The sequence below is a fragment of the Pagrus pagrus genome (assembly GCF_965226575.1).
Source record: "Pagrus pagrus genome assembly, chromosome: 5".
In the NCBI taxonomy this organism is placed as follows: Eukaryota; Metazoa; Chordata; class Actinopteri; order Spariformes; family Sparidae; genus Pagrus; species Pagrus pagrus.
This window is the reverse complement of record NC_140189.1, coordinates 15,055,944-15,069,000: the sequence shown is the minus strand read 5'-3', so window position 1 is coordinate 15,069,000 and position 13,057 is coordinate 15,055,944. Positions and strand designations below refer to the sequence as shown.

The 13,057-nt window shown below is 39.0% G+C and overlaps 1 protein-coding gene across 2 annotated transcripts in view; it reads right to left on the bottom strand.

Moving 5' to 3' along the window:
- gabra2b (gamma-aminobutyric acid type A receptor subunit alpha2b) overlaps nucleotides 1-13,057 on the bottom strand; it is a 36,563-nt gene that overhangs the window by 19,044 nt on the left and 4,462 nt on the right. For both annotated transcript variants that reach the window (XM_084353563.1, XM_084353564.1), the window contains exons 3-4: nucleotides 12,515-12,630; nucleotides 2,420-2,487 (exon numbers count right to left, since the gene is read on the bottom strand). In XM_084353563.1, the coding sequence (XP_084209689.1) occupies nucleotides 2,420-2,487; nucleotides 12,515-12,630 (184 nt within the window). The remainder of the gene's footprint in view (nucleotides 1-2,419; nucleotides 2,488-12,514; nucleotides 12,631-13,057) is intronic.

Below are 13,057 nucleotides of genomic sequence, written 5' to 3'. Positions count from 1 at the left end.
CTCTCAGCTCTCTGAGCCGGTGTTTTCCTAAGCTGGCTCTGAGGCTGAGACAACCCCTTGACCTACAATCCTCTGTTGTCAAAAAAAGAAGAAGAAAAAAAACACACACGCAAGGAAGGATTTAGGGCAGGAAGCACTGCACTGTGAACTGTGCGTATGCACCAGAGTGTGTGTGTTTTGTGCTGGCGAGAGGGAGAGAAAAATAAATTCCTGCAGAGTTGAAAGGCCGCTGACATTTATATCCTGAGACACTGAATCTGTCCGCTGAAGCCAAAACTAATGGCTTTATTTTAAGGTAAAAAACATAATCCTCCGTTATTACAATTTATGTCTGTTTAATATTTTTAGTAGCTGTAGCTATCACTAAAGTTATTCCTGAGAACAAGGCAGTAAATATGAGCAGTCAATCAAATATACAGAGCCCCGCGGTGGCATCTGGAAAAAATATATATGATGACGTTTTAGCACTCCACTTGCTATTGTGTGCACACAAGATACAATCAGTTCCAGTGTTTTGTTTGATTGGTGCAAACGAGATAGGTGTATGTCCTACGTTCAGCACATAGGTAGTCCAAGTCTTCGTCCATGTACATACCATAAGACGTACACAATTCAGTCTACATCACTGTTTTTTAAAATGTTTTTCTCTGAGGCTCCATAGTGTTGGTGATATTTTTATATTTTTTACCTCTACCAAGCAGGTTGTGTTTTGGACCGTGTCTGTTTGTTGGTTGGTTGGTTTGTCAGCAGGATTACACAAAAACTTCTGGACGGATTTCCACTAAACTTGGATAGAGGCTGCGTCTCGGCCCAGAATAGACCCCATTAACTTTTAGTGTGGATCCGGATAAAGGGATGGATCCTGGAATTTTTCTCACTTTCTTTAACACTGCGAGAAAGTGCTGCTTTTCCCCGACATTTCATTAATTTCTCAGGGAATGATATATGGATCTTGATAAAAAAAAAAAAAAGTTATGTATTTAGGTGGCTGGTATCTATGAGTGAGTACAATTTAATGTTGATTCAAACACAGATCTGGTTCTGGTGGATTTTAATATGTTTCATCTGATATTGGATTAGGCATGATTGAATTAAAGGGGACTGTTGGGCCTTGGCGGAGGTATGCGCTCTACTGAGTGCCATTCTAGACCAAGACCAACATTAACAATAAATCCTTCTGACAAGCATTATCTGTGTAGCTAAAGCCAGATATGCTTATTACTCTGTGCCATAAAGCTTTTTTTGCTTTTAATTTTTAAGACACCTTCGACCTGGTTGTTTGACTTCTGCTCTTTTGAAGCTAAATTCTAAATTCTTTCTTCTTCTACTGATTATTTTTATTGCATTTTACAGCTTTCGCTGTCAGTAGACTTTCTATAAATCTTAAACATCCTATAAATCCTATAAAGCTGGCACCTCAGCAATCAGCCGAATTGCTCCACAGTGTCTGAATCAATCAATCAGGAGAATATTTCACACTGTGTAAGACTAAAACCTGAAGATTTGGAGCCTTTTGTCCAATTTTGCTACACCATAATGTTAATTTTACTTATGAAAACTATTTTTTATACTTGAGTATATGTTGTGACATGTTGTGTTTAATTCTGACATATAAGTGGCTGATTTATTTTGGTTATAAGCTGTAATGCGACTCAGTGATAACCTCTGCCAGTGAAACTGAAGGTGATCATGTTTTCGCCTCTCTCCATCTGTTTGCTTCTTATTTTTTTTTAAAAAAAGGAAAAGAGGCACAAGGAATACTTTGGCTGAAATTAAGTGGACAGATCAGATGTGGGTGGTGATCTGGAACTGGGATTTCCGCCATTCGATTATTTTTATTTCTAGTCTAAACGATTTCTCCTCCTGTCAGAAACCTGTTCCACATACGTGGTTTATGTTAAGCTGAGGGCCTTCTACTTTACATATCTTTCAGAGGCCACTGCATTGAACTCCAACATCATAACTGTTAAATCAATAGATCAATCACTTGGAAAATGGGTCTTCAACAATAGAGGGGACGCTGATGATATGATGTGAAGGTGGGTGCATGCTTCAGAATGATAAACAGGAAAGCCCAGGATAAACAAAGGAGTGACTAGAATAACAAGAGGACTTTCAATAATTTATAAGATGAAAATTGTCAGATGAATAGACATCGTGCTGTAGTGTGGAAAACTCGTCCCACTTCAGTAGTGTGCTGCGCGTGGGGAGAGGAGGACATGATGCAATTATGAAAGGAGGGAACGCCGCGATGAAACTAAAAATAAAGCAAAAGAAAAAGCATCTTTTCTTCCTTAAAGTTTGTGGAACAGGGAACACAAGGCCGTCAGCTGTAGAGGTGGTTGGTCTGTTTGAACGACAGCACAGATGTGGGTGAATGATTAAACACAATAAATAAATGTCCAATATCTGCTCTCACCATGTCTGTGTCTGAAACTGGTCCAAAGCTGGTGACGTAGATGTTTGTCTTCACCTCAGTTATCCTGTCTGGATAAGAGACAACAGTTAGAGGCAGAACACCCAAAGGGGCAAAACAAAGTGGAGATACTGCAAAACCAAAACTGGGGGTTTAATCTTATAATCCCCAAGATTTTTCATGATATATTTTTAATGCTATTTTTTTTTTATGTAAGTAATTTTGAATGCTTTCAATTGTCAATCCTGTGAGGGATTCACATTACCTACCTACTGTATGCATGGCTGACTTTAGTGGTACTAGAGCTGTATTAAGTTGCCGTTAATTAAATCTGTTGCTGGGTCACATTAAAAGCATTCAACCGGCAGAACACGGGAAGGCTTTTATTGTTAAACAGAGTCGGGAGACGAGACACGGTCATTTCCCTGGTCAGTTTGAAATATTACAGGAAGTAACAGAACAAGACAAAGTTGAAGAGCTGCGGGAGAGGCTGCACAGCCGACCCAGTAACACGACAGTTTGTGAAATAGTGAGAAATGTAACCTAAAGGATTCATGCACATACAGGTGTTTAACATATCAGTGAAATCAAGACCTTTCTTTAACCTTTATGAAAGCAGTGTGCTGATCACAGGTTGGATGCGAACACTGTGTGAGCCCGACGTCTATCCTGACCACCTCCTGGAAACTATCTACAATGCATTCGTGTGCTGTCGAAATGATCAGAAAAACATTTTGAGACTGGGAAAATTTATGTGAATGTCCTCTCGAGTTGGAACAGCAACTTGTAAAGTCTGAGAACATTTTGGTGCACGAGTTGCCGAGTTGACTTTAAATGACGCTGAAACGAGGCGGACGAAGGTGAACATTGTGTTAACGGTAAAAACTTTTACCAAGGTCAAGTATTGTATAGTCAATATATCGTTCATAAAAACAATATATTCTCATTATGCACAAGCAGTTCAGCACATTTAAAAAAGTAATTTCTTCCAAAAGCTATACAGCTTCCAATAATACATGAAGAACTCCAGCTCTCCATAAATCCGTCTTATTTCTTTCCACTGTCTTTGTTCGCAAACCAGATGAATTGCGTGCAAACTCGCTTCACCTACACCTGACCCGTACAAACCAGTTCAGAGGGAACTCTTGCAAGATTAAATTTGGCGAGCCGGGGCGGCAAGTGAGCCAAGATTTTAAGCGTATAAAATGTGTCCTAAATGTTCACGCTGATGTGACAGATAGAAAGAGTAAAGTCCTCACATGCTTCCTTTTCAAGTGATAATGCGCTGCTGCATCAGCGCTGCTGCATCAGGTCCATTTGCTTTCTCTACACTCTGTCTCTTTCAATAATTACTGAAGCTCCGTCGTTCATGCTCGGACAATTCAAAAAGCTTTCACGTTTTACTCTACACTCTGTACTACACAGCAAACAGCATCTCACATACAATCTAAAGAGATCATTACTCCTCGGTGAAGTGCTCTCATGCATGGCGGGGCGAGGCGCCATTCACGTCCCTCTAACAAGACGTATTATGAAAATGCTTTCTTATTTATAAGGTTATGCAAATCCAGAAGAGGTGGCAGGTTGCCGGGTAATACGTGCAATCCATTTAGCAAAACGCTGAGGTGCATTTATTTATGTTAACCAGGCCTTTGTGTGTGAATCAGGCTGATTTACAATGATCAGGTCTTTTCTGTGGCCTCCATTAGTTTGATTTATTAAAGAGAAACACCACCTCAGTGAAAAACGTGCGTGACACTAAACACAGTCACACTACAATGCTTCTGCATGTACAAAGATGCAATATGGTCCATTTTATCACTTACGTAGGGTGTACTGTACCTAGTGAACCTCTCAGTGTGTCTGAGATCCTGTACTGTTACAGTCAGTTATATTGTGTGTTAGCCATTTTGTTGTGTTGTCTGAATATCATAACATGGACAAATTATTTCACAGTGCAATAATAACAAAAAGTAGTAAGGACAATAGAAGTAAGAGTAATTTATTTTTTGACATTATATGAGTTTATTTTGTTTATTTATTAGGCGAACAGCTGGCATACATACATCCAGCTGAAACTATGGGGGGCTAACAGACTATCAACACAGTACATAGACACTTCTGGCCATATCTTACAAATTGCTCCTTTAAATGATCTTTGCATGCCTATTCAGAAAACTGCATAGGCGGATAAGTTGCCTCTCTACTTATCGTGTGTTATTATGCTCTTTGGCCTTTGCTACTTCTATGAAATGACTCTTAACTGTCTTTGGATATTTATTGTTACTGTTGTTGATCATGATTTATGTCTATGTTTTTATAGGGGTGTGGGAGCGTTCGCTTCCTTTGCCCCTTGTTGCTTTCATGGATTTGTTGTTGTTCTTTGTAAGTACGTACAGTATACATATTAATATATATATACACACACACATATATATGTATATATGTATATATACATATATATACAGTATACTGTATGTATGCAGGCTTGTTGTCAATTGTTGCATGAAATGCGCGACATATAACTCAACATACAGCTATTCAATCAATTTAACATTGTTACCAAGTGGTGACAGTGAGCATGAAAGGACTTTTGTTATATCACAGCAATAAAAAAAAACCCCACAAGGCTAAACGGTAAACGGAGGGCTGTGGAAAACCAGATCCACCACCAAATGACCGCTCCAGACCATAAGCATTGCATGAGCGGAGCGAATTCACAAGCAAAACGAACCATATTTGTACAAATGATGCATCCTCGCAGTAGCAAACCTAGAAAAGCACAGCCCTCGGGAAAGATATGTGTTTACTATTTTAAAATATCCAGAGTGCATTTAATGCCTGGGGACGTTAGGACACTTATTTATAGGAACAAGGACAATACCTAAAGTTCATTTATCCAGCAAGAGCAGCCACAAACGTGTGCTTTTAATATAATCTGAATCATATGGTGCAGATGGGCCTGCTGAACCGTGTTTAATTGGTCAGCTGAAACCTGCCTGTGTTGAGGGACAGTGCATCCCGCTGTGAAACTACCCAAATGTCAACTTCACTCTTACCAGTTTGGACGGAGCTAAAGAGCATCAGCAAAAAGCCGACGTTGGACGGTGGGATGGGTGAATGACATCAGTCCGGAAAGATGAAATCTTTATAAGCCAAGCCTGATTTGACAACGTTGATCAAACTGTCATAAGTTTTATAGCAGCACTTAAATTAACAATCTGTTAAATTCCCTGCTGCTGATTACTCCAGCGGTGATTAAAGAAACTTCATTACAGCTTTTCAATTAAATGTCTTAACAGCTGATGTCTTCTACTGTAGGTGAAGTGTTTAATGTTGCTGCGTAGTTGGCATTGCTAGCTTTTTAAGCTGACTAAGCAGACACTGCAGCTCTTCCAGGTACATGAACAGGGAAAGTCACATTGCCGCCAAGATCACCGCTTAGCGAATCAAATAATCCAAGCAGAATCTGACCGAAAGACGTCACAGTATCAGTCACAGTGCAAACAACAATAATATCTATTTAAATAAAGGAAGTATCACAGAGAATACTAGAGTTGTGTAAGAATGATATGAAACCTTATACAACTGGCAGGGTTTCCTGTATTGGTGCTAGGCCACCTGTCCTGGAAGATTATGGTATCCTGAACAAATGGGAGTAATTCTGATCAAATATTATCTGTGATTATTGAGTGTAGAAACAATTCACAGAGACAGCTGAAGCCGTGCGTCACCAACCATAAGCATCAGTATTTGACGATTAGGGACTGAGACTCAACCATTAGCCATTTTCCCCTACAATCACTTGCTTCACCTTTAATACAAATACAAAACAGTTGTTTCATATTTACTATTTACATAATCAGACAACACGATCCAACATTAGTATTCATTTGGTGTTTTTGGCCATTTGACGAATCTCAGTCCAATATTTAGTCTCCTTGAAGCAAGTTTAAGCAAAAAACAGCAAGTTATGGGCTGTAAAACCAAAACAATGAGCAGAAAGATGCTAAAACGCACTAGTGGGGTGGATATTGCAACATTTCTGTGCAATTCCTGTTTGTATCCTGGGCAATCCAATGTCTATGTGCAATTTTATTATTTTTTTAAATATACATTTACATTTTTATACTTCTTTCAGTTATTACATACTATGTGTGTATTACAATCATAGGTACAATTATCCTGTGCAACTGTCCTTCTTGGTCTTATCTCTGTTTGAGAGGGGAATATAGTTTATATAGTGTTGTTGTTGTTGTTAATAATTATAATTACAATTATTTATCTTGATTTGTCTTTTTTTTATTTTTATCGATGATTCAATCACTTTTTGCCTCTGTTTTTGTCTCTTGAGCTGCTGTAAATAAAGTCTTATCTTTTCTTATCTTATCTAAATCTGTGGGTTTGTTCCTACAAGCAACATCTTTCACAGTGTAGTCATAATTAGTTATATTTGACCCAATATTGACATAAAAATATGATTAGTGCAGCTTTAAATTAGATTTATTATTATGTTTGAATACAATGTTTACCTTTTTTTTAACAGACACATTGATGGATGTTTACAACTTAGAAGTTAGCCATTGGTAACCAGAGAGATGTCTATCAAAGACATGTGAGAAGTTTATTTGTGTTTTAGATTTTTAACTTACTCCAACCATGGTAAAGTAACATTAAACAATTATCTTTGGTGGTAGATAATGACATAGAAATCTTGCTTGGTACAACTTTAAAGCTGGAAATAAGTTAGAGCTCCAAGCACAAAGTCGTAGTTGGATGACAATTTTTTTGGGGAAAAAAAAAATCTGTAGCAAAAATGTGAATATGAACAGAAGTGTGCTGTCTTCCAGTCACACTAATGATGATGTGGGAGCAACTGTGTTTTCTGCATTCACTCTCTACAGCCTGGCTTGATTTCAGTGAAAGTGGGGGAAACCAAATGCTGTGTTTTTAAAAAAAAAAAACAGACGACGAGTATGAAGAATAATGAGGGATTAGACCAGTTAGGGCAATTACGTCCACAGTAGTAACATTATATGCTCTACTTTAGATAAATATAGTTGGGTTTTTTTGCTTCTGAATGCAATATTGCCATGATTATGAAATGGCTGTAGTTATTTTGTATTGTCTATAAATAAATTCAAGAGAAATGTGCCGCCTGAACCCACACGGTAATTCATTCATTGTTGAAACAAGTACAGTTACAGTTGTTTTGTTTTTTCTCTCCCCTGAAACCTTCAAGTAGCCTCAAGGGGCCACGTGGGTTCATGTTGAAAACCTCTGCCCTAGATTCATCTTTTCCATCTTCATCACTTGATTATCAGCGGAAGCTGAGAAACGTTTCAACTGCGTCTAAACGATACATGTTCGACCTCGATATAGGATCACTGTGTGCCGTCTAATGCAATCTTTGGTAACAGCTGTTGAAATGATTCTACCTTCATGTAGATTTTAAAGGTGCAATATGTAAGATTTTTTGTTGAAAACAATTAAAAATGTACTAGAATTGTTAGCATGTTAACCAGCTAGCCCCGAAACATCCTGGTCTAAAACTGTGCTAGTGTTAAAAACACCAACACTCCCTCAGTTCTCTGTGACAAAAAAACAGAAAGAACAATATAACAGTATAAATTAAAAACAAAGCCTCTAAAGATATTTACACCGCTGCACATTTAGATGCTAAAATTGCCAAGCTAGGAGCAGTTAGCAGTTACTCTGCTGATATGCTGCCCCCTATTTGTTTGAGTATGAATTCGACAGGTGGCCAATACTTACATATTGCAGCTTTCATTTTTAATTTTAGCTGAAACTATTATTTTTTAGTCTAAAGTTTGTGGTTTTGTTACGGCATGAGATTAGACAAGTGTCACCGCTATTTTGTGCACACCCCATTGCTGTCTCCAACAGCTGTTTTCTATGGAGAGCACTGAAAAACATTTCTTTAATTATCATGTGGAAGATTAATATACAGAGACACTGGACAGGAAAGTGTGTAAGTCTATGAATTAAAATGATTTAATGTATGCAGATAACGTGTACAGACTGAGTATTTCATACAGAACAAGATATGTCGGGATTCAGGCTTATTTTGGTGTCAGACTACTTGAACCATGAAAGCTGTCAAAGGGCCCGACTCCCTGAATATACTGTATGTATGAGTGAACACACTTGTTCAGCTGTGATGAGGCTTTTTTCCAGCCATTACAAATCTGTTATAGACCAGGGTCCACTGAAGCGTTAATGTGTTTCTCCCACAGATGTGACATACAGACCTAACATGTCTACAATGTGGAAAATTCCTTCTGATGTAATTTTTCTGTTTTTCGAGTGCGCTCTGCACCTCGACGTCGTCCCTGTGTACATTAATGGGTACAGTGTGCTGCTACAGCTCGGGTTTGGCTCCCCCTGGGACAGAAACTCTGATAGAAACGTATGTGCTGGTGCTACTCGAAGACACTGCAGATGAAAGCGCCTAATTCATGTTTGAATGTTTTATTGAAATGTTTTATTTCAGATCGCTGATCTCCCCTTCAGTAAGTCTGTCTTTAAGATGATCACGTCTACAGGCCGTCTGTTGGTGGAGAATCGTTAGTTGTCAGTCAAAATCAATATAGTGTCATTGATTAAATATCCAGTGGAATACACACATCTTGTCAAAAGGGCCAAGGCCAAATGAAAAAAATGTCAAGAAGCATAATCTATGTTCATATTTTCCAGGGATGCATTAAGTTTACATTTCGGTGTAATATTTATATGTATCTGAGCTACACTCTAGCAATAGGCCAAACATTAATGCTTTTCCTACACATTAAATAAGACGCGCTATTACTGTAGGTCCAGTTGCACAAGGCTGAGCGCTGCCAAGCTAAAGGAGGTCTGTTCCCCATATGGCAGCTTCTGGGCTGGGCTGATGGCCCCAGGAATTTGAATTTCAAATGGCACCAAATCCTGAGGGAGGAGCTCAGCTTTGGGGTGAGGGGCCAGCTGGAAATGAGATGCCAAACATGGAGGATGACGGGAGAGGTGAGGATGGAGAGGGATGCACTGTAGCCGCGGAGGCCACAGGCGAAGATGTGATTTTCATCAACACACAAAATGTCTTTTTGTGTGTTGGAGTAGGGAGTGAGAAATATCGGAGCCTATCATTCTCATGTAGCTTGAAATTCATCAAATTCTCTCAGACACTCGGGAAACTCACTTTTTAATGGCTTGATTTTACCGTAATGTAAATCATGTATTACATATTTGATATCAAACATTGTTTTTAATCTTTTGTTGAATCTTTCCAACAATCACTCTAAATTCTATATACAGTACATACTGTACACACAGACTGCAGGTTGGGGGTGGGGAGGGGGTTTCAGGGAACACATGCTTCATGTTTTAATGCAAATTTTAATTCAAAGTATGAGAGGAAATGCTTTCAGACTTTCAAAAAATCTCCTAGTTATAGGAGTAACAAAGTTTCTTAAGCTTGTGATGTGCCGTAACAATTTTCCTACCATTTGTAGTGGCGCCTTGGAAGATTTCCATTGAATCACATTCAAGCCAATGATGACAGAGAGGCTAAAGCTCTCAGGCTGTGCACCTTGCAGCATCCAATAATGTCAAAACACTGAAAATGTGGTGCAGTTTGCACTTACTGTCATTTGATGAGAACAAAACTCAATAATGTAATAAAATGTCCCAACTGCTGTTATAATAACAACACCTAACTACATTAATGAGGATGATGTCTTACTGTTCATTTTCATTCAAGTCTTCTACATTTTGTGAACGATGCTCTGATTGATTGATCCTATCGTAGTAAGCCGATATTCATTCTAAATTGTTTGATTGGTATTTTATCAGTGCTTCTATCAGAAGAGCCAATCAGATAAATGAGAGAGACAATCTCCCCACACGGCAAAGCTGTTTCCCAAGAATGTGATGCAAAAAATGCGGTGCTGCAATACGGAAAATCCACATTCAATGTTGCTGCATGACAACTATGCACATCAGGTCCAGTGTGAATTATCCGCCTTGTTGTTTTCCATTTGCATCCCCGTCCTCCCCGTTTGTGGAAATGTTAATAAGAGCACTTGAATGCTGAATGAGGCCCAATAAGTTCCCCCTGTACTCCGAAAGCCTGTTTCCATAGCCAACATATAATGTAATCAGGTGAATATCAGCTACATTACCATCTTCATTGTATCCCAGCGTCCGAATAGAACCCATAAGATCAGTTCTTATAATTTACATTTTCCGTACTGAAGTGCTCGAGCGCGACCGTAAATAAAGCCCCCTGAGCCAAACATATTTCAGGAGTCTGCTGCAAACCGGCCGTTAACAGCTAACTAGCTCTCCTGCCGATTTCAATGCAGACTTGCAGTGCCCTCTCTGTTTACTCAAATTTACGAGGTCATGACACCATTTGTAACTGAGGCGATAGATGGAGCCAGACCACCGAACATTTCAGAGTAAAGTAAAGAAACGTAGTCCGTATCGGCCGATACTGCTTCTAGTATTAGGTGATCAGTAATTGGCCTCAAATATCCAGATTAAAGAACCTTTACGTATTATGTTATGTAAGAATTTAAGAATGTTATAAACACAAAGTTTGAGGTGACATAATGACTATTAGGTCAAAATGTATTGTACACTTTAAGCACCATACAGCCAAACGAACATGGGCAGAAACTCAGGGACATACATCAACATCTGGTCTTACTGAGTGGATGATGGACTACCTCCTTGGGAGGCCACCATTTACTGATCCAGGATTCCAGGTCAAAATAACAAATAAGCTTCTGAGCAGCACTGGAGACTCTGGGTAACCATTTCCTTAACCTTCCTCTGCACTCTCTATGCCCTGGATTTCTTACATAACAATGTCTCATGAACAACAAAACAACTATGGGTGACACTTGATTTGAAGGAGGCACACAGAAGCAATCGTGACACTATATCAGACCTGACATAAAAATACATAACCAGTCATAAGTGAATCGACTGCTTTGCCTCCATCACTCGCTTGTGTAACGTTATCCATCTTCTGCAGCCATCTATGATCCACCCTGGTCTGATGGACAATTCTGGCACAGTGATCAATCAGAATGGGTAACAGCAGGATTATATTCCATTGATTTGGATTTGAGTCTAATGCATCTCTGCCTGAGAACAACGTGCCGCTTCCCAAGAGCCAATCACAAACATAAAATCAGTGTCAAATGTAAGTGTTTTCAGTAGCCTATCATAATACTAACAGTATTATAAATTATATATACATTTCTGAGAAGAAAAGACGTTTTTACATTGCATGTTTTGAAAAAAGATTGACCCAAAAAAGGTGTTACATAACTAAAAAAGGGTTTATGAGGGTTTATTACACTTTTTGATCAAGTTTTGAGCAAATTTTATTAAATTTCCAGAAAAATTATCACACTATTGGGCTCTTTATGCCTGAAAATGCAAAACTCTCTAGGACCTAAGCTGAATATTGCAGTTTCTGGGTCTGGTCATATCTGCATGTTAAAAAAATCACTTTCAATGCAACATTCAACTAAATCTGCTCCTTTAAAATAATCCAATAAGGAATAAACTGGATGAAATAACCAGTGATTACAATATATACATTTAGATTTTCTTAAGTTCCAACATATAATTTTAGTCAAACTACCATTAAAACCACACAGCAGAAAGAGACTGACCCTGAAACAAGAAGGGTCATAACTGCAGCGTAGTTCTGCATCCAAGGTTTATTTCAGCGGGCATATTCCAGAAAAACTCAAGCGAGAACATAGCCCTCTGTGGGGTTAAATGTGGCCAGTTTGGCTGCTGTTACTTTCCAGGAAGTGGAGTGAGTGTTATATAACCTAAATGTTTTGTCATTTGAGTGTGTTTGTCAGTTTATTCTTGAGGGGATTGCTGCCAAAGGTTGTCTGTACTACAAAAGCTGATGTTAAATGAAGTGTCCTCACTCCAAATGAGCCATCACCCATTTAAAGGAGATGCGTGCGGTTTCGTAATAAATGGGAGTACAAAACTTTCAAATGAGTACATTGGATTGTATCATCTGAACAGTTCTGCACATCCTGTAATAGCAGATCATTTCCTTACCCCCAAGACCAGGCCGTAGGCGGTTGTCATATCCGTCCAACAGGCTGTCCAGGATCCGTGTGAACAGGGTGATGTTGGTTTTAAAGGCATCAGATGCGGCATCGGCATTCACTGACCTAGTCGACGAACACACAGTAACAACCAGCTAAGGCACTTCAACTAAGAGGAATCCGATTACATTTGAAATGTAATTAGAGACATCACTGTTTTCCTCAGAGGCCTGAGTTATGAGGAAAAAAGAGGTCGTTTTTATCTGGCACACTTGATACATGCCCACACAGACACAGACACACACATACACATTGTTTGTCAGGCACATGGATGACCCAGTTCAAGGCAGAACATTTGTGAGCCATCTGATCTCGGAGCCAAAACACAACTGAATATGCAAATGTAATCAGAGCTGGAGATTCATGGTAAATAAATTCAGATAAGGTCCCACATTAAACCTCGACGTAATCACCACTGTCAAGAGCTCTGGTGGAACAGCCTCAGGTTAGGGCCATATTTTACTTTAAGCAGGGAAATGGAAGGTAGCCTATA